Source organism: Vicia villosa, linkage group LG6 (genome assembly GCF_029867415.1).
Source record: "Vicia villosa cultivar HV-30 ecotype Madison, WI linkage group LG6, Vvil1.0, whole genome shotgun sequence".
Lineage (NCBI taxonomy): Eukaryota > Viridiplantae > Streptophyta > Magnoliopsida > Fabales > Fabaceae > Vicia > Vicia villosa.
Genome location: NC_081185.1, coordinates 159,986,185 through 160,009,002, shown reverse-complemented (window position 1 = coordinate 160,009,002; position 22,818 = coordinate 159,986,185). Strand labels below are relative to the sequence as shown.

Sequence of the window (22,818 nt, the reverse complement as noted above, 5' to 3'; positions counted from 1 at the left end):
CTTAGAAAAAGAGTTCCGGTAGTTGTTTAAAATGGTGGTTGTAGCTACATTTCGGAACACTTATTTAAAGTGTTCCGGTGGTTTTATTTTTTTAAAAAAAATTCTGGTCTTTAGGCAACGGTTATAAAGTGTTGCCTAAAGCTATTTTGACGTTACACTTTTTTAAAATTATACATTAGGCAACGGTTTTACTTATTTTCCATTCATTTTGCGCAACGGTTTTAAACCGTTGCGTAAAGTCCAAAATTATTTTAAAAAAATAAACCACCGGAACACTTTAAATAAGTGTTCCGGTATGCAACTTCAAACAACTTGAAAATTACCGGAACTCTTTTTTTAAGTGTTCCGGTGTGTTTTTTTCTAAACCGGAAGACTTTGGAAAAGTGTTCCGGTTTATATATTTTTGGGTGTTTCAAATTTTTTTCTGAAATGTGAGAAAAAAGTGAAAAATTTTAATATATGTATTATTTATACAAGGGTATTTCGGTCCAAATTTTTTTCATGTAGGGGTATGGGTATAGTTGTAGGGGTACAAAGTAAAATTTTCATTTTCTCTCCTAGTATTTTCTATAGCACGTTTTTCTTGCTGAGCATTTATATCCCAAAACATATTTATCCTTCAATTTTAATTCACCAAAATCACACATACTTTTTTTTGAGCACCACACAACCACAATACAAGCTTATTATCCACTTATTTATCTAAATTCATGCTTCTTCTTTTTATACGTTGAATGACTAGATAAATTAATCAGTCGCAATCACAACAAAATCCAATTCGCGAAGTTGCATTGTAAGAGAAAACCACACCGCACGATCTCAGCCTCACCGATCAAATGGCCACCGTAATCGACGGCAAAGCCGTTGCACAAACAATCCGATCTGAAATCGCCGACGAGGTTCGTCTCCTCTCACAAAAGTACGGCAAGGTAAGCATCTCCACCCCACCCCCGCTTATTTCCCCAATTTATCGCTAAATTCTCGTCATAGTCATCGTAATCACCTTAAGCGTTGCAGGTTCCAGGACTTGCAGTGGTGATAGTTGGAAACCGAAAGGACTCTCAAAGCTACGTTGGAATGAAGAGAAAAGCGTGTGCTGAATTGGGAATCAAATCCTTCGATATCAATCTTCCAGAGGAAGCTTCTGAAGCTGAAATTATCAAAAATGTTCACGAATTGAATGCTAACCCCGAAGTACATGGTTTGTCAGTTATTATTATTTACTCTTTTTTTGTTCTTAAGCACTTTCAGAATTCCTTAATTAATAGCTTTATATTCATCATGTATTGGTAAAATGAATAAATTAAAAGTATTCACAAGTGGCAGTGTAGATGTCTGACTGACAACTTTTTTTTAGCGGTGTCGGTGCTATTTAGAATATCACCACATACATGTGTTGATGCTACATATTGTATGAGTTACTTTATATGTGAAATTGGTAGATACAGATCCAGTTATGGGGATAAGATAGATGCTATTAGGGTGTTGTTTTAGGCCTTGTTATTTAAAGGTGTTTGGTTTGTTGTGTTGTTATATCTGCAGGTATATTGGTTCAACTTCCATTGCCTAAACACGTAAACGAAGAGAATGTTTTGACTGAAATCAGCCTTACGAAGGATGTAGATGGTTTCCATCCTTTGAACATTGGCAAGTTAGCAATGAAAGGAAGAGACCCTTTGTTTCTTCCCTGCACTCCCAAGGTAGATACTCTTGATTCTGATTTAATTTGGAAATTGGAATGGACTTAATTGTGTCAATAAGACAATAATTAGATGAATTCTGTGCACGTAGTTTGTTAATATAGGGTATACGTTCTTAAAAGATGTTAAAAAAGATGATTTTGATGTTTGGACTAGTTAAAATTTTAGGGTATATGTTCTTAATAGATGTCGAGAGAGTTGATTTTGAGTTTTGGATTGGTTAAATTACTACTAGGGGATAAAAAAGCGACAAATCTATTCAAATATATTGGTTTATTTTTTTAGACAAACTAACATGTCATTGATGTATAGTTTGTTTTCATAAAGGTGTCCGGCAATTTTCTATTGAATGAAATTTGGTGTGAAATTTATTGGTGGCGGCGATGTTTATTTTTATTGGTCTAAAGCACAATTTTTAAGTACGAGATAGCTTCAGCTGAGACATTGGTGTTTGATGTGAGATTCTTATCCTACTCATGCTAAGAGTAATTTATATCAAATATTTTCAAATTTACGAGTTGGATAAGAAAGTAAAAAAAGCTTTGCACAAAGAAATAGTAAGATACAACCATCTGTTATCCCCTAAAACCTGGGGGAAGATTGTTGCAATTTATGAATTACCCTAGTGTTGATTTTAACAGCTCATGTTGATAAAAAACGTACAATTACAAGTTAGTTTTTGTACAATTTTCTTGAAATCGTGTATCTTATTTGCATATGCTACTTGTATACAGGGATGTCTTGAACTATTATCACGAAGTGGTGTAAGTATAAAGGGGAAAAAGGCTGTTGTGGTTGGTAGAAGCAACATAGTTGGATTACCAGCTTCATTGCTGCTTTTGAAAGCAGATGCTACAGTTACCATTGTTCATTCACACACAAGTCAACCAGAAAATATCGTACGTGAAGCAGATATTGTTATTGCAGCAGCAGGACAGGCAAAGATGGTAACTAGCTTAACAAATTTTACTCTACCTTCATATCTATTATCCATCTATGTGCAGTTTTTGTCAACTTTCAAATTTAGATGGTTCTTTCCTTGGTCCTAGTTTTTAACTCGATGATGCTCTCAGGACTCCCCAACACTTTTAAACTTAAAAGATATTTCCTTTAGTGATGCTGGTATACAATACCAGTCTGCAAACAATTTTGAAAAATATTGTTGTTCAGGGCCTCACTCCATCAAATATATCTACGGTTCATCGTTTTCACTGATATAAAGTTCGTTGAATTCATAATAATATTTTTTACTTTGTTTCTAGATCAAGGGAAGCTGGATAAAACCTGGAGCTGCAGTGATAGATGTTGGCACAAATTCTGTGGATGACCCAACAAGGAAATCAGGTTACAGACTTGTTGGAGATGTGGATTTTGAGGAAGCATCTAAAGTTGCTGGTTGGATTACTCCTGTTCCTGGTGGTGTGGGTCCAATGACCGTCACAATGTTGATGAAGAATACTTTGGAGGGCGCCAAACGCATCATTGAGCAAAATAACTAAATATTCCTTTAGTTTTAATAAAAAGGAAGTTACTCTTCATTTGAGAATCAGCTTCTGCTGATAGATTAATGTTTTTTTTTTTTTTTTAAATTTATTAAACTGTAAGAATCAGTTTTGAAAGTTGTTTTTGGTTCTTCTCGTTCATTATTGTAGCTTCTCCCCCTTGTTGTAACCAAGTTCTCTGTATGTTCTTGTAGACTTGTATTGGAATGTCCTTGAGTCTGGTAAGGCTTCATAAATTATCTTTGGTACCCAAAATAAGGGAACTTAATTCTCATGTTAATGTTAAATTTTTGATCCTCTTTAAGCCATTTTTTCTTCCCCTCAACTATACATAGTTTTTTCTTTACCCCAATAAATTGGGTTTGTATTCTAATCCCGAAAAGAGGAGTATGTGACTATGTTTTGATTGAATAACTTTTGGAGAGGTTAAATTGATGATAAGATTGTAGAATTAATTTGATATTTAGATGTTTTTGGATACAATTAGGGCTGACGATAAATCAACGAACTTGAAAATAGTTTGGAATTTGGTTTGACAATTAAATCGGTGACATAGGTTTATGAGCTAAATGAGTTGAATATAAGCTAAAAACGAAGCTTATATGATTTTTATGAGTAGGTTTAAATCAAAGTTTATAAATTTCAATCTTATAACTTTTATTTTATTTTTATATTTTTTATTTAAAAAATATTAATTTAGAGTTGTCAAATATATAAAAAGAATAGACTTTAAAAAATGACTTTTAAGTTCGTGAAACAAACGAGTTGAACTGATTTATTCGTGAATTTTTAACGAGTCGTTGAGCTGAAAAAAAGTTTGTGACGAACTCGAACCGATATTTGAGTTGAATCAATTCTAAACTAATCGAGTCAAGCTAAGACGAGTTCGACACAACCCAACTAATTTTCAGCCTAAATCCCATTGATTTTTTCTTTCATATTTGATTCTTATTCTTATTGGTGTTTTTACCTCTATTTTAATTAATATGACTGCAATCAAAAATAAATTATTTTATATTTCAACTCATTTTTAAATAAATATTTTAAAAAATAATTAAACAAAATGAGTAAATGACTATCACTATCCAGTTTCAAACAGTTACTTAATTTAATTAACTTGATTTGATTTAAAATAAACTTTAAATAAAATTATCTGTAAGATGAAACTCTATTCCTTAAAATCCTGACCGTCCATTTCTACAGTTGGAAATTTGGCAATAACCGAATGGTTAAGATTGTGCCATGTTTGGATAATAGAAAGAACAAAAACAACATTAACAAAAACAAGATATGAAACATGGTGGCAATGGCCATGGTTGCAGCGCAACAAAACCTGTTCTTCTCATCACAATCAAATTCCAGAATCTCAAGACCATGCATTCCCATTCCTCAGTTCATCTCCATTCCTAAACTCTCACGCAATACTAAGATTCAGTTTCCACTCATTTCATGCTCTTCTTCACAAACTCCAGAAACTCAAACTCAAACGGCTGAATCTTGTGTGAATTTGGGTCTTCAACTATTCTCCAGAGGAAAGGTGTGGTTTATTATCTTCAAATTTTTCTTTTTAGCATTTGAATAATGATGTTTAAGTGGATTATTTTTTGTTGTGGATTGTTCAGGTTAAAGATGCTTTGACTCAGTTTGAAACAGCGCTTTCTTTGAATCCAAATCCTGTAGAAGCACAAGCTGCTTTCTATAACAAAGCTTGCTGTCATGCATACAGGTATAATACTATCAATCCAACATTTAAGTCACTTTACCTCATTAGATGCCAATTAAATAGATAACAAAGGAGAACATATCTTGGGTCCATAATATAAAACGATGGAGAAATAGAAGGAGATGTAAACCATCAAATTCAATCTGGGTGGTTGAAATGGGGGAGGGCTTCATGGATTAAGAATCAACACGAGATAAAATTATGATGTTGTGTTAAGTGTAGCAGAGATGAGAATGTTGCATTGGATGTGTGGTAAGACTAGACGTGATAAAATTAGAAATGACAATATTAGAGTGTTGGGGTAGCACATAGTAGAAAAGATTGTGGAAAATAGACTTAGGTGGTTTGGGCATGTATAGAGAAGACCTGTAGATTCAATGGTAAAAACTAAAAAGAGTAGATCAAATGGAAAGGAGTCAAATAACTAGAGGTAGATGTAGATCTAGAAAAACTATAAGAGAAGTTATCAAGAAAAATCTCAAGATTAACGATTTGGACAAAAGCATAGCCCTGGATAGAACATAATGGCGGAAGTTGATCTATGTAGCCAACTCCACTTATTGAGATAAGGCTCAGCTGTTGTTGTATGGTAGTTGGTCTAGTTCATTCATATTGAACAAATTACTTGAGTCGTGGGAATTTATACTGTGAGATGGTAAGGTGAGGAACCTACTTGCTATCTCTAAATGTCCTTGGTGAGTTTCAATTCATAATTCTGCGAACTTCGTAGGTGTTTTTGGCAAGGGAACCTCTAACATTATTAAATTTTCTCTATTGCTTGAACTTTCTAGATATATGATAAATGATAGTATAAATAATAATTGATTTATACATGAAGCTGGTTTGCTTATGCTTCTGTTTTTTCATCTTTTCTATCTAACTTGGATGTTGTTTGGTGATTATTTTCATGAAGAGGAGAAGGAAAGAAAGCTGCTGAATGTCTTCGCACTGCTTTAAAAGATTACAATCTAAAGTTTGGCACAATTCTCAATGATCCAGACTTGGCCTCCTTCAGAGCTTTGCCTGAATTCAAAGAACTACAAGAAGAGGTTTTCTAATTAGTTCCCGAGGATTTGGTATTGCAAAGTTGTACCATCATCTTTATATGCTCATTGATTTTTAATGTTTTTCTGCCATGTAATCAGGCGAGGCTGGGCGGGGAAGATGTTGGCTCTAGTTTTCGAAGAGATTTAAAACTCATCAGTGAAGTTCAAGCACCATTTCGCGGTATTAGGAAATTTTTTTACGTAGCATTTACGGCTGCTGCAGGAATATCATTGTTGTTTAATGTACCAAGGATATTGCGTGTAATTCAAGGAGGTGACGGTGCTCCTGATCTCTTGGAAACCGCTGGCAATGCCGCCATTAACATTGGAGGTGAAAGTGACCTATTTAACTTCCTGATAAAAACAATTCAGGTTCAGTTTATGCATTTATTAAACTTAGTGTCTTACTCTTTGTGTATGTCTTTACGTGTTCTCATGTCCGTGATTTTCCTTTTAAGGCGATTTCAGTGTGTAAACCTTAAAAAACACCTTCTACATTGCTTCAATAAACAACTAAGCAATTGAATCAACAATGTGCAGGTATTGTTGTTTTTGTGGCATTATTCCTTTGGGAGAGTAAAAAAGAGGAGGAACAGCTTGCGCAAATATCCCGAAACGAGACACTATCAAGGTTGCCTTTGCGCCTGTCAACTAATCGTGTAGTTGAACTTGTGCAGCTAAGAGACACAGTTAGGCCGGTTAGTATAATAAACATTCTTCCCCTTCTGCTCTTTAACTTGGCATTGTGAATGTTCTATGTTTAACTTAGGTTTGGACTTTAGGTTATAATAGCTGGGAAAAAGGAATCAGTGACTTCGGCTTTGCAAAGAGCAGATAGATTTCGCACCGATCTTGTTAGACGCGGTGTTTTGTTAGTTCCTGTCATCTGGGGAGAAGGTACAGAAACCAAAGTTAAAAAGAAAGGTTTTGGCCTTCGACCAAAGGCGGCCGAGGAACTTCCATCCATTGGGGTAAGACTCGATATAACCATGCACCTTCATGAATCCTTTTCTTTTATCCAAAGCTTTTGTTTCTTTGGCGAAACGAAAAGTAACCATAGAATTTTGCTAGGAAGATTTTGAGAAGCGGACACAGTCCATAACAGCACAATCAAAACTGAAAGCTGAAGTTAGGTTCAAGGCTGAGGTTGTATCGCCAGCCGAATGGGAACGGTACTTAGTTCCGATATCTTGTTTATACAATTGAATTGCCTAAATTCAACATATTGTAAGTGTGGATTGATGTCAACTAAGAATTGCTAATATATGCTAATTTAACTAGGTGGATAAGAGATCAGCAGGAGTCTGAAGGAGTTCCCGTTGGCGAAGACGTGTACATAATACTGCGCCTAGACGGGCGAGTTCGGAGATCGGGGAAAGTAAGTGCGATTTCAGAGAAACTCACCATTATCAGCAATCTATATACACTAATATACGCTAATGCATTTGCAGGGTATACCTGATTGGGAGAAAATTGCGCTGGAGCTGCCGCCAATGGATGCAATTTTAAGCAAATTGGAAAGATGACAAGTAGTATTATGTTGCATACTCTTCTTCTAGAATTTGGAGGGTGCTATTTTATCTTATTTTGTCATTTCACAAAGCAATATTTATCTGTGCTACTAAACTAAGCATTGTACATTCACTCCTCTACTATCACAACAATAGACAGTTGCAAAGTAAATGTCACAACTGAGATAGACAATTGCAAAGCAAATGTTACAATTGCAACACTGTGCATTCTCCCTTGTCCTGTCCTAGCTATAAAATTGAATTTATTTGGAGATTTCCAATTCTTTTGATAGAAAGATTACCTAGTACAATTTATATGGTGAAAGTATATTCTAGTTGAAAGTGAAATTGAATAGTGAAATGTAGTTTGAAACATTTAAAGCAATCGCGTTTAAATCTAGAAATTAATTTTATACTAACAATCAATCATTTATTTATAAACATTTGACTTATTAACTAAACAGAAAATGTCCTTCTTCAATGTTGTCTATAGGAGTGTAAACGGTTCAGTTTGAACTGATGTTTGGTTTAAAAAAAAAAAGTTCAGAAAATGTAATGTCTCTATGGACTTGGTAAGATTCGGTTTTTAATGTTTTTTAAAAATGGAACTGAACTAAATTAATCGGTTTGATTTGATTGAGCAGTTTACATCCTTTTTTTTCTTCCAAATATTATATTAATTTGTGTATTTTTAGCTGTAACGTTTTTCAATGTATTTTTGTTATTTTAAATAATACATTTCATATAATCATTTTCTTCTATTTTATGTTATAATTTTCAAACGACTTACAAGTTGTACTTAATCCATATAAAGTATTAATAAATAAAATACAACAATAACAACCAAGGTTGTCATACCCTGAAACTAACATGCTTCACACCTCACATACACACCAAAACTATTTTGTAATATGAGCAGAACGAATTTTGTTGAAGAAAAAAAAAGTATAAAAAAATGAAAATTAACCGTGTGAATTTGAAACATGAAGAAAGATAATTATAATTATCGGTTTAGTTTACCGGCTTGACGGTTCATAAAACCCAAAATTAAAAACCAAATCAAACCACCTCGATTTTCATCAGTTTGATTCGATTTTTAAACTAAACAAAAAATTAGTTTTTTTTCCAGTTGGTTTGAATTGTCGATTTAATCGATCTTTTGTTATGTGCTTACACCCATAATTGTTGATAATTGAAGATTTAGAGACAGCCTCTTAATCAATCATACGTTCTAATTAGGTAGTGAAGAATGATCTTATAATCACTCTGACGTTCTCAAGTCAACGACGAATTAAATGTAAAGTTTATGTTAGAATTTGTGTATTTGAGGCCAACTTGTCTTTTAGTCTTTATTGTGGATCACTAGAGTTAAGGCTTTAGAAACTTTTCCAAAAGACACTTGTCAACAAATCATGGGACTATATTATTCAACCGTTCATAATAGTTGAGTGTTTCAATTTATTGTATCTCTAAACTGAGTGTAAATTTCAACCTACTCTATCAGCTGGATTCAGTTGACTCGGGCTTAAGTGGGCTAGACTTCGGCCATAAATAATTTTTAATTACACATAATTTGTTTGATGTGATGACCGAGTAAATTTAAGGAATTGCTTAAAGCATCCTAAGATTTATTACTATTCCCTTGTGAAAAATCAAAAATACTCTTAAATTCTGGAGATGCATTTCTGGATGCACCCCAAACACAAACAATTCATTCGGTTTTGACTGATGCCCCAATTTTATGACTAAATTTATTCTGGAAATGTATTTCCTGAACCTACTGCTAACGATCACACACATCTTGCATTCATTTGTTGTCGTCTGCGCCTTTTTCCTTCTGCTATTCTTTTTAATCTTCATTTATTTTTCATCCTTCTATTTTTCCGCACCTTTTTCCTTCCGCTATTCTTTGTAATCTTCATATATTTTTCATCCTTCTATTTTTCCATTTTAATATGGAAGTGTCTCAAGAAGACATTACTTAAGAGATATTTTCTTGGTTACCCGCAAAAACTATTTGTAAATTTAAATTAACTTGCACAGTGCATTCTTCGAATTTCAAGAATTTCAAAGCAAAACAGCCTTGTAATGTACTATTAGGATGAGAAATACATGTTTCTTCCTCCAACGTGATCAGATAAGTCAAAGGTATCAAAATAAGGTTCACAAGTTTTTACTGTCTGAATGTTTCGAAAATACATTTTCAGAAACATTTCGAGAATACATATCCAAAATAAATCTAGTCATAAAATTAAAACTTGACTTAAAAATCAATAAATTGTGTACAGGATGCGTCAAGAGATGCATTTCTAAAATTTGATCGAACATTTTTGAATTTTTGTAGGGTGTTTTTCCATCACTTACGAGAATAGCAATTCTCTAAATTTATTTGCACTCTATGAAGCATGAAAATTGAATTCTTCGTTGCGTAGTTAATAATGATGCACGTTTATTCCTATAATATAAACCAACCCACCCCTGAATCATGATTATGATAATCTCTTGGATTACTGAAATGATTCTAAAGAAGTAATTAAACCTTAAACATTCAAGCTATAATAGTGATGTTTGGTCTATGTTGTGTTAATTTTCCCTCGGAAGAAACTTGACTTGGATAAGCACAAGCCACAAGCTACTCCTTCCAGAAGCTGGTTCTCAATGTCAATTGGCCAATGGAATCTTAGGAATGAAAAACACTTAGTGGGCAAAATGAATTCAAACCCAACATCAAGTTTTTTAAGGGCTCAAACACAAACACAAAGTTGAATTAGACATCTGCGTAATTCATACATATTAAACTTTCATTATCAACTTTCAGTTAATGCTTTGAATCCAAACCTAGTATCATCCATGCCCCTTCATTCTCAACATCATTTTCTTGGTAGGTTTTGTACTCTTATCTTTTACCAAACATTCTTCTCAGTAATTATAGCACATTTGAACTTGTAAATCTACCTTTGTGGAATATCAGCTTTCTCCATTTGTTGATTTTTGTTACCTAATACTTGATAAACAAGTTACTTACCCACTCTCACTCCCCAGGTTTGCTTCTTCTATAAATTGGTGGGAATAAAAATGAATGAAGACTTGAAAGCATAAACAAGAATAAGTACACGCTCACCATTCACCACCATCTCCACAGAACAATGTCAAATGCTTCTTTTCTCCTACTAGCTTTCTACTTGTTTATGGTTTCCATGTTCATCTTTTCGACCACCACCGACAGCGCAAAAGGCGAGCACAGTCTAAGGTGGGAGGGGACAACGACAACACCAACATGCCAAGGCTCCATAGAAGATTGCATAGAAGAAAATGACTTTGGAATGGGTTTTGAGTCTCACCGGCGGATCCTAGCAACAACAAAGTATATAAGCTACAGAGCACTGCAGAGAAACACTGTGCCATGCTCTCGTAAGGGTGCATCCTATTATAACTGCAAGCCAGGTGCAGAAGCTAATCCTTACACCCGCGGCTGCGCTACCATCACCCGTTGCCGTAGTAGCTCTTAGAAGAAGCTTAACTTTCTTTCTATGATTCCTCTATAGACTATAGTTATGATGATTTCAGGTTATGTGTGTTTTACTTCTTATGGTGTTTGTTTCCTCCTTTGATTTCCGAAAGTTTATGTAAACTTAACTTAACTGATATTGTTGATCTTGTAAATGGACTGTCTTCTCTTAATTACTTGCCCTGTTTGTGACATCTAAAACAAATGAATAAAAAGCAAGAGCGTGCAAATAAAAAGGGGGGGGGGGGACAAAGTAATAATATAACAAATTTCTCACTCAAATCAGAAAAAGAAAAATTATTCAGCAGTACAATAATTTAACAGAAAGATGAACTTTAGCTATAAAAGAGAGAGCACTTATGTTCCATGACAAGTATCTGAATTCTGAATCAATTCCACACTCACAAGATACAGGGACAAAATCCTGATGTATCATGAGACAATAAATAAGGTAGTTGGATGCTACTTATGCCGAACCTTCTTTGTTTGACTCTTCTTCCTCTGGCTTAGCAGGGGCCACAGGTGATGGAGAGCTCTCCACTCCCATCTCTGCTCTTAGGTCATTGATGCTTTGCTCCAACTCATTTATACGGCCTCCCATATCGTCAAGTGCAATGAAGTTAAGAAGAACATTTTCTCAACAATTTGAACAACGGTCAGCAAAACTCATATAATAGAACTAGCACCACTACTCATCCTGATTTTTACAAGTATAATTAACATACCATTTAGACCCATATAACAAAACTTAATCAACCAACTCTCCAAAGATATTCCTAGCAAAATTGGTATGCAATAGTACAGGTTGGTGATATTAAGAAACTATAGATCTTTTGTGATTTTACCTATTTGAATGACAACATTTAAGGGGAAAAAGCTAGATCAATATCATGCATTAACATTTCTGAAATTAGTTTCCTTAGCAGATTTCTATTCAACAATAGATTAATTTATCATATCAACAACTTGAAGAATGCTAAAAAGGATATTCTTTGAAATAATGGAGTCGGACATTGTCTGGAACCTAGTTTGCTGGAAACAAAACTCTTGTTAGCAGCAGTTAATTATATATTCAAAATAAGCAATGCAGCTTCATGAACCTATACAACTCACCATCTGCTGAAGAAGATTTTGCACCTGAAAAAGAATAATGGAGACAAAGGTCAAATGTAATATCTTTAGCACCGACACCTTTGAAAAAAGGCATGCCAGTGTCACCAACACTAGTGATTACGTTCAATTTATTCATTCTTTGAAATTAATGTGTCGGTCGGTGTCGTGCACGGTGTCCCTGTCTGTGCTTCATAGAATGCAATCGACATACACAAAAAAAAAAAACAACAACTTAATCTTCTAATTAAAACATATCCTCCAGTATTACAGCAAGGACATCAATTAGTATACTCCTACTCCAACCACAGACTTTGGGCCAACCAGTGAGAAATGGCTCAAAAATAGAAGCTAGAGCTAAAATCAGTGTTGACAATCGCAGATCACGGTAAATAACAGTTTACTCGAATCCGCTATACTATAGTTTTATAGCACCACTAATACTGCTACTTGACATGACTATACTTCGTACTAATACTAAATAGTGGATCGCAAAACATTATTGATCTGTTCAAATTCCAATATGCTATAGTCGCAATTTACACACTGGCTTAAGCCTTCTACAAATGTTACTATTATGGATGTTACTGTTTAGGGCCGGCCAACAAGAGAAAGTCCCACATCTGATCAAGGTCATGGATCCCTGACCACCGTTGAATATTATCTAACATCTCCCACCATCCAAGCAGCGAATCATGGACACCTCAACCAACTTTCATATATAAGGTACCCCATATTAAGAAATGATTTAACTCGACTCTCACACACACTTTATTCCTTATTCTCTAATTAACTTGGGCGTTGGAGTGCTAACCTTGCAGGTCAGCCCCCTCTCCGCCGCACTAGAACTTGCTCCACCTATCCAAGATCTCATTTTCACCGTTTCACTAATCATTTCTGGTTCCCGTGGGGAACAGTTACCATCAGGCACACCAATTCGTATATCATTCCCCTTTCGCAATGGATAACAGAATTCAAGTGGACAACCAGCTATCCACAATGACTCGGAATACAAACTAGCCAAATCGATAATATGATCCGAAATCACGGAACTAAATTACTAGCATTCATTGATATAAACATTATGCAAATGCAATCATAGAACAAAAAGCATTACTCTTAAAGATGGTTAAAAACTTACAAAAACAGTCATATCAGCAGGGCTTTGTTTTGGATCTTCTGAGTCATGTCCATCCTGTCATCAAACATGAAGAAATGAACCAAACAATGAACAAAAGCTTAACAAAATAGTACAAAACTATTCAATTCAATACAATTCAATTAAGCAGCAGGCTCTAATACATTGAATCCGCAGAACATCCCTAATCAAGCAACGAAAAGTTCAAAATCGAAATTAGATATTGGAAACCCTAATTGCTTGAATATTGAAAAAGGGGATTCGCGTGAGAGAAAGCGTAAGAGGAAATTAGAGAGAGAGAGGGAAACTCACCATGATTTGAACGACGCTTCACCTGAAACTCTTTCAACAAATTTCAAAATCTGAAGTTTGGTACCAATAAAGGACTTTCTGGCTTTATGTCCATAGATATTCATCTTAAATCCAAGACAACCTGGTGTAATAATTACAAATTTAACACTTTTCAAATTTTGAAATTACTCCAAAATATTTTAAGTGTTTGATTTAAAGTTTTGGTGTATTTTATGGATAAGAGTTCAATTAAATTATTAAATATAATTTTTTTTAGAGTTTAATAGTTATGTACTATCATTTAATTATAATATAATATTTTGCTATGTCGTACAAATTTTTTTAAATTTTCAATCTGACTTGTCCTGATTCATGATCGTCATTCGTTGAAAACGTAAAATTATTTTACAATGTCAATAATACATATCTTTTTTATTATAAAGTTTACTATATAAAAGAAAAATATATAAAGTTGGGGACTAGATCTTACAAAAACTAAAAAAGATACAGAAAAAAAAATAGAGATAAATAAATAAATAATTCAATCAATTATAGATCATTTGATATGTTTTTCTTTGTTGTCTAATCAGCGTTACGTAAGTGAAATTCTTTTGATATGTTTTTCTTTGTTGTCTTATAGATCATTTTGATAAAATAATTTATTTTTTATTGTGTTAGTTGTATCCTTAATATCTCTAGTATTTTTTTTTTGGCAGCATCTCTAGTATCTTTATTGATTCAATCCTTTAAAATCTTCATACAGTAAATAAAATTAGGATGCATTTTAGTTGTACTACTTTGCTTCTATGTTTATGTCATTTTTTATTCTTTGTAAATTCTTAATTGTTTGAGAATTATGAATCTCAATTTCTTGAGGTATTTTTTTCTTTTTCTTCCAGTTTATGAAAGTCATTTTTTCAACATCTTGCCATAAATCTAATCTATATATTTAACTAATCCCCTAGTATCATTTTAAAAAAATGGTATAGTCTCATTCACGAGGAAATCTTTCAACATAATTGATTATTATCTTATTTTGGTAGATCATCTAGGTAACATTTTTTTACATGAAGATTAGATTTTATTGGAATACAAAGTGTCCTCTTTGTTATTTTTTCCTTCATCGACTTAGTAACATTTTTTTGCACAACAATGTATAATGAGGAACCAATAATATAACAAACAAAATATTTTTCGTACTCAATATCAACATTAAAAGCATAACATTATCTTTCAACTAGAAGAAAATTGAACAAGGAAAATTAGAGGATCCAAATCTAGATATCTCACTTATTCATCTTTAAGATAATTTACAGCCACTTGACCCAAAAAAATTAAACAAGAATTCTAACAAAGCAAAATCCACCAAAATTCTAACATAATATTCAATTTTTTACTAGTTGCTTCATCTAAGACTAGAAGGACACTAATACCTTTTGCAATTAAAAAGAAATTTTGGTCTCCAATATTAAAAGGGAAGATTATGTATTTTAATCCAACATTGTACGTTAGTATTTCTAATTAAATTTGAATCGAAATCTAGTGTCTAGATGAATACACGAAAGATACCCAACGATAGAATTTGCGATCTTATTCTTACAATCCTCATAAGTTTCTCAATAGATGAAAATGAAGAAAAAAACTAAACAAAAAAATCCTTATCAATAGGTGTGAGAGGGCACTTGTCCATAAGATTCCAAAGAGCATTTACCTTTCCTTGCAATGCATCAATTTTGGAGATAATTCTCCTTTCCTCAATATTATCCTTCTATGAATAAAATTTTCGCAACTATTAAGACCATTAACATATTCGTCTTCCGGATTTTTTATGACTATTACATCTCCTTTAAAACAATGCATTAGAAGTTGGCTTACAGGTGTATCGCAAGTGTTCTTCAAAATTTACTTGAAGTCTTCATCGAAATCGAATAAAGAATATTTTGTTGAGTTTGTAAGTAAGACTATGGAAGATTGTTACTTGCACCTCTTATTAATAGGAGATTTCGCGATAAGGCAGAATAGTCTATCACTATTAAATTTCAGTCTATCAATTACAACCAAACATGAACATAATTCTTGAATACTTAATAAATTATTTAAGATTGATGTAAAGTTGAAATTGCAAATTATTTTCTCTTTATCACTAAAATGCATGAGATAATACTTTTCAACTAACTAAAGTACAAATAATGTTAATTTTAAAAGATTTATATTCATCCTTGGGAAACCAAGAAAAAAATTTTTTTTAACAAATTCATTTCTTACTAGCCGAGCAGGCCCAGCTCTTCTCACTAGCCGAGCAGGCCCAAGTCATTTGGGCCCATTTACTGGATAACCGTCAAGAGTTATCCACGCGCGAAGACCACGCGTCACGCAGCGGAGGATTCGGTCAACCATCTCCGAACCCTACGCTATGCTCATCCAGAACGTGAGTCTCCTGCTGACTCAGCCCTAGCACGGGACGTTCTGGCAGTTCCCTAGCACGTGGGCCTCCAGTTGGATTTGGCCCAATTAGGGAACCTTGGCCCAGCGCTGGGGGCTATAAATACCCTCTTTCACTAGAGGGTCAGGTATTCCATTCTTCACTCTCAACCCTCATTCTCTGATAGCTACTAACTTAAGCATCGGAGAACCTTGCAGGTACCCCCCCCATCTTGCTCTCCAAGCCAGATTCCGCTGCCTTGACGATTCTTCTGATCAGGTACGATCAGTGGCGCCGTCTGTGGGAATCTTGCTCCCCCTTCTTTAACAAAGATCAAAGCATTACCTTTCACGATCGTCATGGCTAACAACAACAACATCCCAAACCCCGATCCCTTCCTCCTGGAACAGCTGATCGAAGATTCCACCCGCGAGGTGATGAATCGTCGTCGGCAGGTAGGGGTGGAAATAGGCTGGGCCGAGCTAGGCTTTGCCAAGCCTAGGCCTGGCCTGTCAAAAAAATCGAAGCCTAAGCCCGGCCTGTGGCCTGTCATAGGCTTATTTTTAGGCCTGAGCCTGGCCTTTTCGAAAGCCTGGTTAGCCTGTTAGCCTACATAAAAGCCTATTTGTTTTGACATACTAACTAAAATATTGTTTGAATAGACTAACTAACTAAAATACCAAGAGACCAAAAATTTATTTACATTGACTTATTTTAACTTACCTATTAGCATAAGTTATGGCAGACTATCTGTTTAAGATAACTTATGAAAACAATGTTTATTAGGTATTTTCATCTTATTTTCACAAGTTCTTTAAGATAACCAAGTTTTATTTATGTATTTTAATTCAAACTACAAAACATAACATACTGATAATAAAAAAATTATTCATATTTATTTAAATAGGCCGGCCTGATAGGCCTAAAAGGCTTTTTTTTGAGCCTGCGGCCTAGCCTTTTTAACTAAATAGGCTTATAAAAAAGCCTAGGCCTTTTCTATTTATAAAAAATGTGTGGCCTGGCCTGAGCCTTTATAGGCCAGCCTGTAAGCCCCTGTTATCGGCCTGGCCTATTTCCACCCCTATCGGCAGGAAGGACCACAACATGCTCTTGCCGGACAGAGAAGGCCGAGACATGAGACCTCGCAACCTAGGAGGCAGCGGATCCAGAGCATCCAGCAGCTGCAGGGCCTCCAACAGGTTCAGAATGTCGAACAAGCCCCTCCCGAGGGACACATTCAGAACGGGGAAGACGAGCTGGCCCGAACCCACAATAGGCCAGAACATCCCCAAAATGAGAATGAAACTGACGCCAGAGACGGGCACGCTGCTTCCTCATTCACCCACACCTCCGACAGGCGGAGAGCCCGTCATGAAGAAGAGGAAGAGCCGCTCAACATCCCCGAGGATGCTGACCCCATCACCGTCCGTCTGCTCAAAGAACTGCAAAAGACGAACAGCCTCCTCCGACTTCAGGACGACCGTATCCACGAGCTGGAAAGGAAGCGACGACACCGCTCCCCTCCGCGGAGACACTACCGGTCGCGCTCCTACTCCTCCTCGCGCTCACCACCGAGGAGACACCGTCGGCGTTCCCCATCTTCTTCACGCTCTCCACCTAGAAGACATCGCCGCCGGAGATCACATTCCCGCTCTCCACCAAGAAAGAGCAGGAAGAATCAGAGACCAGATGTCACTGAAGCAAGAAGCCTCTCCCCTGAGCAGGATCATCGGGGCCCTTCCAAGGCTGTGCTGAAACCCCGCGAGCGTCCTCCTCCTCGGGACAATCGCGTCAGTCCCGACAATGACCAGGGAAGACCCCGGCGAGGCAGACATTCAACTTCACCAGGACTGAGCGACGAAGAGGACTTCCGCAGCCCTTTGTCCGAGAACATCCGAAGAGCCCGCCTCCCTCGGGGGATGGAAAAACCCCCAGTGTTGGACCAATACGATGGAACCACTGACCCCGACGACCATATTCGGAGCATCGAAGCGGTCATGGACTACCACGTCGTCAAGGGCTCTATCAAGTGCCGCATCTTCCCGACCACCCTCAGGAAGGGAGCAATGACTTGGTACAGAAAACTCCGTCCCAACTCCATCCATTCCTGGACCGACCTCAAGGAACTCTTCTTGAGCCACTTCACAGCCTCCCGACGACAACCGAAATCGGAGGCCAATCTCGAGGCCGTGATACAAGGACCCAACGAACCTCTTCGGGATTACCTCGACAGGTTCAACAAGGAGGCCGTCCAAGTACAGACGGCCGACTACATGAAGAGATACCTCTTAGAACGAGGACTTCTCCCCGGCAGTGACTTTAAGAAGGCCATCAAGATTGAGAAGGTCCACTCCATGAACGCCCTCCTTCGCAAAGCTCAAGCTTTCATCGCATTCGAGGAAGGAGAGGCTGCTGCCATCAAAGCCTCGCGAGTTAATGATGCCGCTCGCAGTTCAAACTATGAGCACTCAGGCTCGAAGCGAGGGCATGAAAAAAGGAAAGACGACAGGTCTCTCGACATCAAAGAGCGCCGAGGACCATCTGGTCGCTTCAACGACTACACCACTCTGAACACCTCATGGGAGAGGATCCTGGCCGAATGCCAAAACACCGACTTCAAGAAATCGAACATCAGACCCCCGAAGTCGAACCCCGCAAGGCCAGGAACCGACAAGTCAAAGTACTGCAAATACCATAAAAGTCACGGCCATCTGACCGAGGAATGCATCCATCTCAAGGATGCCATTGAAACACTGATCAAGGAGGGTCGCCTTTCGAGATACACAAAGAAAGGGGAACCTTCTCGAAGGGACGACCAAAGAAACTCTGACGAAGGGAACTCGCCGGATAACAGGCCCCTGCAAGTAGCACTGTCCGTCACCCGACCGGAGGATTACATGCCATCGGCCGGGATCCCTACCGCACTCAGCAAATGGGAAAGATTCCCATTCACCATGGTCGTCTCCAACGGCGGGGATCCAGGCTCCCTCACCATCAGTTCAGTGAAGAGAAAGTTCGATGAATTGCTTAGCGCCAGCGCGGACCTCGGCCCTACGCTGCGAAAGTTCCGGGGAAAGTCAGAACCAATCACCTTCTACCTGAAAGAACTGCCCGGCGGAGCTCCAAACGCCACAATTCCCCTGCTCGTCCGATCTAGAATGGCGAATTTCGACGTCCGACGGGTCCTGGTCGACGAAGGCAGCTCGGTCGACATCATGTATTTCCACCTCTTCCAGACACTCCAGCTGGACGACTCACACCTCACTCCCTATGTGGGTTCGGACCTCCAAGGTTTCAACGGAGCTACCACCAAACCCTGGGGTTACGTCGAGCTGATTGTCACCTTCGGAGAAGGGGAAGCCTCCAGGCAAGTCAAAACCAGATTCTTGGTGATCGACTGCAAAACCCTGTACAATTGCATTATCGGGCGCCCCACTCTAGCCGAGCTAACCGCCGTACCCTCCACTGTCCACCTAAAGATGAAGTTCTACACGAGGACAGGACGAGTGGCCACCATCAACGCCGATATTGAAGCTGCCAGGAGAATCTTCGACGCCTCCGTCAAGGGACTAGAACTAATCGCCCCTCCAACCAGCTCCAACAAAAAGCCAAGGGCCGAAGACAAACATCCTCGAGAAGACCAGCCTCAGACAACCAACGTCAGTTCAGTCGACCTTGATGCACGGTTCACAGAAGAAGAACTGAAGATCGGGGAAGAGACGCGATCAAAGGCACCTCATCCCGTCCGACCTATCCCAGACGGAGATTTCGAGCTGGTCCCCTTGGGCGACAACCCCGACAAAGCGGTAAAGATCGGCAAGGGCATCCCAGATCTACCAAGGAAGCAGCTCGTGGCCTGCCTTCGAGCCAATGCAGACTTGTTCGCCTGGAGCGCCGCAGAAATGCCCGGACTCGACCCCGAGGTCGCCTGCCACCACCTCTCCATCGATCCAGCCGCGAAGGCCATAGTTCAACGTAGGCGTCGGCAGTCCCCCGAGAAAGCGGAGGCTGCCGAGAAAGCTGTAAAAGACCTCCTAGAGGCAAATTTTATTTCCGAGGCCAAGTATTCAACTTGGCTCTCAAACGTTGTACTTGTTAAGAAATCTAATGGAAAATGGAGAATGTGTGTTGATTACACTGATGTTAACCGAGCATGTCCAAAAGACGCCTATCCTTTACCTAACATTGATAGACTGGTCGACAACTCGGCCGGCTATAAACTATTGTCTTTTATGGATGCTTATTCAGGTTACAACCAGATCCCCATGGCGAGGAGCGACAAGCAGTGCACAGCGTTTATGGCAGAGTCGGGCAACTATTACTACAACGTAATGCCCTTCGGCCTCAAAAATGCTGGGTCCACGTATCAACGGATGATGAACAAAGTGTTCCGAGGAGAGATCGACGACACCCTCGAGGTATATATAGACGATATGATCGTCAAATCTCGAGAAGACACCAACCACACCTCCCATCTCGAGCGGGTGTTCGAGCGGGCCAGGTCCTGTAAGATGCGCTTCAACCCGGAGAAGTGCACCTTCGGCGTCCGAGCAGGCAAATTCCTCGGTTTCTATTTGACCGAACGGGGAATCGAGGCCAACCCGGATAAATGCCGAGCATTCTCTGAACTCCCCACTCCTAACAATAAAAAATCCATCCAAGTCTTAAACGGGATGCTCACCGCACTATCACGTTTCGTCCCGAAATCCGCCCAACACGCACTCCCTTTCTTTAAACTGCTACGCAAAGAAGCGGCCTTTAAATGGTCCGAAGAATGCGAGCAAGCACTTTCACACCTCAAGCAAGTGCTCTCCAAACCGCCCGTCCTTTCTCGACCTGATGACAATGAGCCTCTGTATCTTTACTTAGCCGTTTCAAACGAAGCAGTCAGCGCGGCGTTAATCCGAGAAACCGAAGACGGGCAAAAACCCGTATATTTCACCAGCAAAGCCCTACAAGGACCCGAGGTGCGATACCAACAGATCGAGAAAGTCGCCATGGCCCTAGTGATAGCGGCCAAAAGGCTGCGATACTATTTCCTCGCCCACACCATCTTTGTTCGAACAGATCAACCCATCAAGCAACTCCTCAGCCGACCAGACATGGCCGGCAGAATGCTGAGATGGTCCCTCGAGCTTTCGGAGTTCGACGTAGAGTACGAAAGCAGGAGGGCATTGAAAGCTCAGGCGTTAGCAGACTTTGTAGCAGAGATGACCTCGATCACCGACTCCCCGGACCCGACCAAGAACAAATGGACCATCTACGTAGATGGCGCCTCAAGCAGTTCGGGAAGCGGGGCAGGCATTATCTTAGAAAACGACGAAGGACTCATCATCGAAGTATCGTTAGTCCTATCTTTCAACACGTCGAACAACCAGGCCGAGTACGAAGCCCTCCTTGCAGGCCTGAGACTTGCCGAGGATGTGGGCGCACGGGAGGTCAAGATCTACACAGACTCCCAACTCGTCGCGTCCCACATCAGCGGCGATTACCAAGCCAAAAACGACATACTCGCCGAGTACCTCACGCTCGTCAAGGATAAGATGAAAAAATTCGTCAAAGCAGAAGTCGAGCATATCCCCCGAGAACACAACCCGCGTGCCGACATATTATCCAAACTTGCGAGCACAAGAAAGAAAGGGGGAAACAAGTCGGTCATCCAGGAAATCCTACCCAGACCAAGCATAGGCAAAAACGCGCGAGCTCAACAAATATTCGCTATCGAGGACGACCATTGCTAGATGACCCCAGTATATAACTTCCTCACGAAAGACGAACTTCCTGCTGACGCGAAGGAAGCTTCAACGATTAAAAGACGAGCCTGTTCGTATACTATCATCGAAAACAAACTATACCGACGAGGCTTCTCCATCCCTCTCCTTAAATGCATCGACGCCTCGCAAGCACTTGAGGTACTCCAAGAGCTTCACGAAGGAATCAACGGCCAACACCTCGGCGGACGATCACTGGCGAGGAAAGCCCTCAGAGCCGGCTACTATTGGCCGACCATGCAGCAAGATGCCAAAGAATACGTCCAGAAATGCGACAAATGTCAGCGTCATGCCGACATGCACCTGGCTCCCCCGAACGAGCTCAAATCTCTCTCCTCGCCTTGGCCTTTCTCCACCTGGGGAATGGACCTCCTCGGACCTTTCCCGGTCGGGTCTTACCAGAATAAATACCTAGTGGTCGCTGTGGATTACTTCACGAAATGGATAGAAGCTGAAGCGCTCGCTAAAATCACGTCCCAAAACGTACTCCGCTTTTATAAGCGGAACATACTCGCTCGGTTCGGGGTGCCACAGGCGATCATAACCGATAACGGCACCCAGTTCACGGACAGAAAATTCTAGGAGTTTGTAACCAAACTAGGGACGAAACAGCACTTCACTTCGGTCGAATACCCTCAAACGAACGGACAAGCTGAAGCCGCCAACCGGGTCATTCTCCGTGGACTAAAGAGAAGGTTGGGCGAGGCGAAAAAGGCTTGGGTCGAAGAGCTACACAGCGTCCTTTGGGCATACAGGACGACCCCACATTCGAGCACAGGCGAAACACCGTTCAAGTTAACCTATGGCACCGAAGCCGTGATCCCCGTGGAGATCCGAGAACCCTCTCGTCGGACTGAGTCACCTCTCGAGGAGGAACTCAATGACGAAGCTATGAGAGAAGAGCTCGACATGGTCGAGGAAATCCGAACAGGATCTTCCCTCCGAGAAGCAAAATTGAAACAACAGATAGCCTTACGCCATAGCACTAAAGTTATCAAACGCGGATTCGAAATCGGAGACTTAGTTCTCCGCAGAAACATGAAAGATTCGCGCGAGGGCAAACTAGCCCCGAACTGGGAAGGCTCGTACCGAGTTT

The 22,818-nt window shown here is 39.1% G+C and overlaps 3 protein-coding genes across 4 annotated transcripts; 2 read left to right on the top strand and 1 right to left on the bottom strand.

Moving 5' to 3' along the window:
• The first annotated feature begins 656 nt into the window (after positions 1 to 656).
• LOC131610841 (bifunctional protein FolD 2) lies at positions 657 to 3,510 on the top strand. Its single transcript, XM_058882892.1, has 5 exons — positions 657 to 929; positions 1,018 to 1,201; positions 1,543 to 1,700; positions 2,435 to 2,647; positions 2,963 to 3,510. The coding sequence occupies exons 1-5, from the start codon at positions 837 to 839 to the stop codon at positions 3,197 to 3,199; spliced, it is 885 nt and encodes a 294-aa protein (XP_058738875.1). The 5' UTR covers positions 657 to 836; the 3' UTR covers positions 3,200 to 3,510.
• Positions 3,511 to 4,459: 949 nt separating this feature from the next.
• On the top strand, positions 4,460 to 7,758 carry LOC131612987 (protein LOW PSII ACCUMULATION 1, chloroplastic). Of its 2 annotated transcripts, XM_058884715.1 has the most exons (9): positions 4,463 to 4,739; positions 4,825 to 4,928; positions 5,839 to 5,974; positions 6,071 to 6,302; positions 6,512 to 6,669; positions 6,754 to 6,942; positions 7,043 to 7,143; positions 7,253 to 7,349; positions 7,423 to 7,758. In XM_058884715.1, the coding sequence occupies exons 1-9, from the start codon at positions 4,500 to 4,502 to the stop codon at positions 7,495 to 7,497; spliced, it is 1,332 nt and encodes a 443-aa protein (XP_058740698.1). In that variant the 5' UTR covers positions 4,463 to 4,499; the 3' UTR covers positions 7,498 to 7,758. The 2 variants fall into 2 exon arrangements, 1 of the variants encoding a protein (XP_058740698.1); XR_009287526.1 differs by lacking the exon at positions 7,423 to 7,758 and having other exon boundaries at positions 4,460 to 4,739; positions 7,047 to 7,143.
• A 3,489-nt stretch (positions 7,759 to 11,247) lies between these two features.
• On the bottom strand, positions 11,248 to 13,688 carry LOC131610840 (heat shock factor-binding protein). Its single transcript, XM_058882891.1, has 5 exons — positions 13,551 to 13,688; positions 13,242 to 13,295; positions 12,104 to 12,127; positions 11,980 to 12,022; positions 11,248 to 11,599 (listed from the first exon to the last, which is right to left on the bottom strand). The coding sequence occupies exons 1-5, from the start codon at positions 13,551 to 13,553 to the stop codon at positions 11,457 to 11,459; spliced, it is 267 nt and encodes an 88-aa protein (XP_058738874.1). The 5' UTR covers positions 13,554 to 13,688; the 3' UTR covers positions 11,248 to 11,456.
• Between the last annotated feature and the right edge of the window lie 9,130 nt (positions 13,689 to 22,818).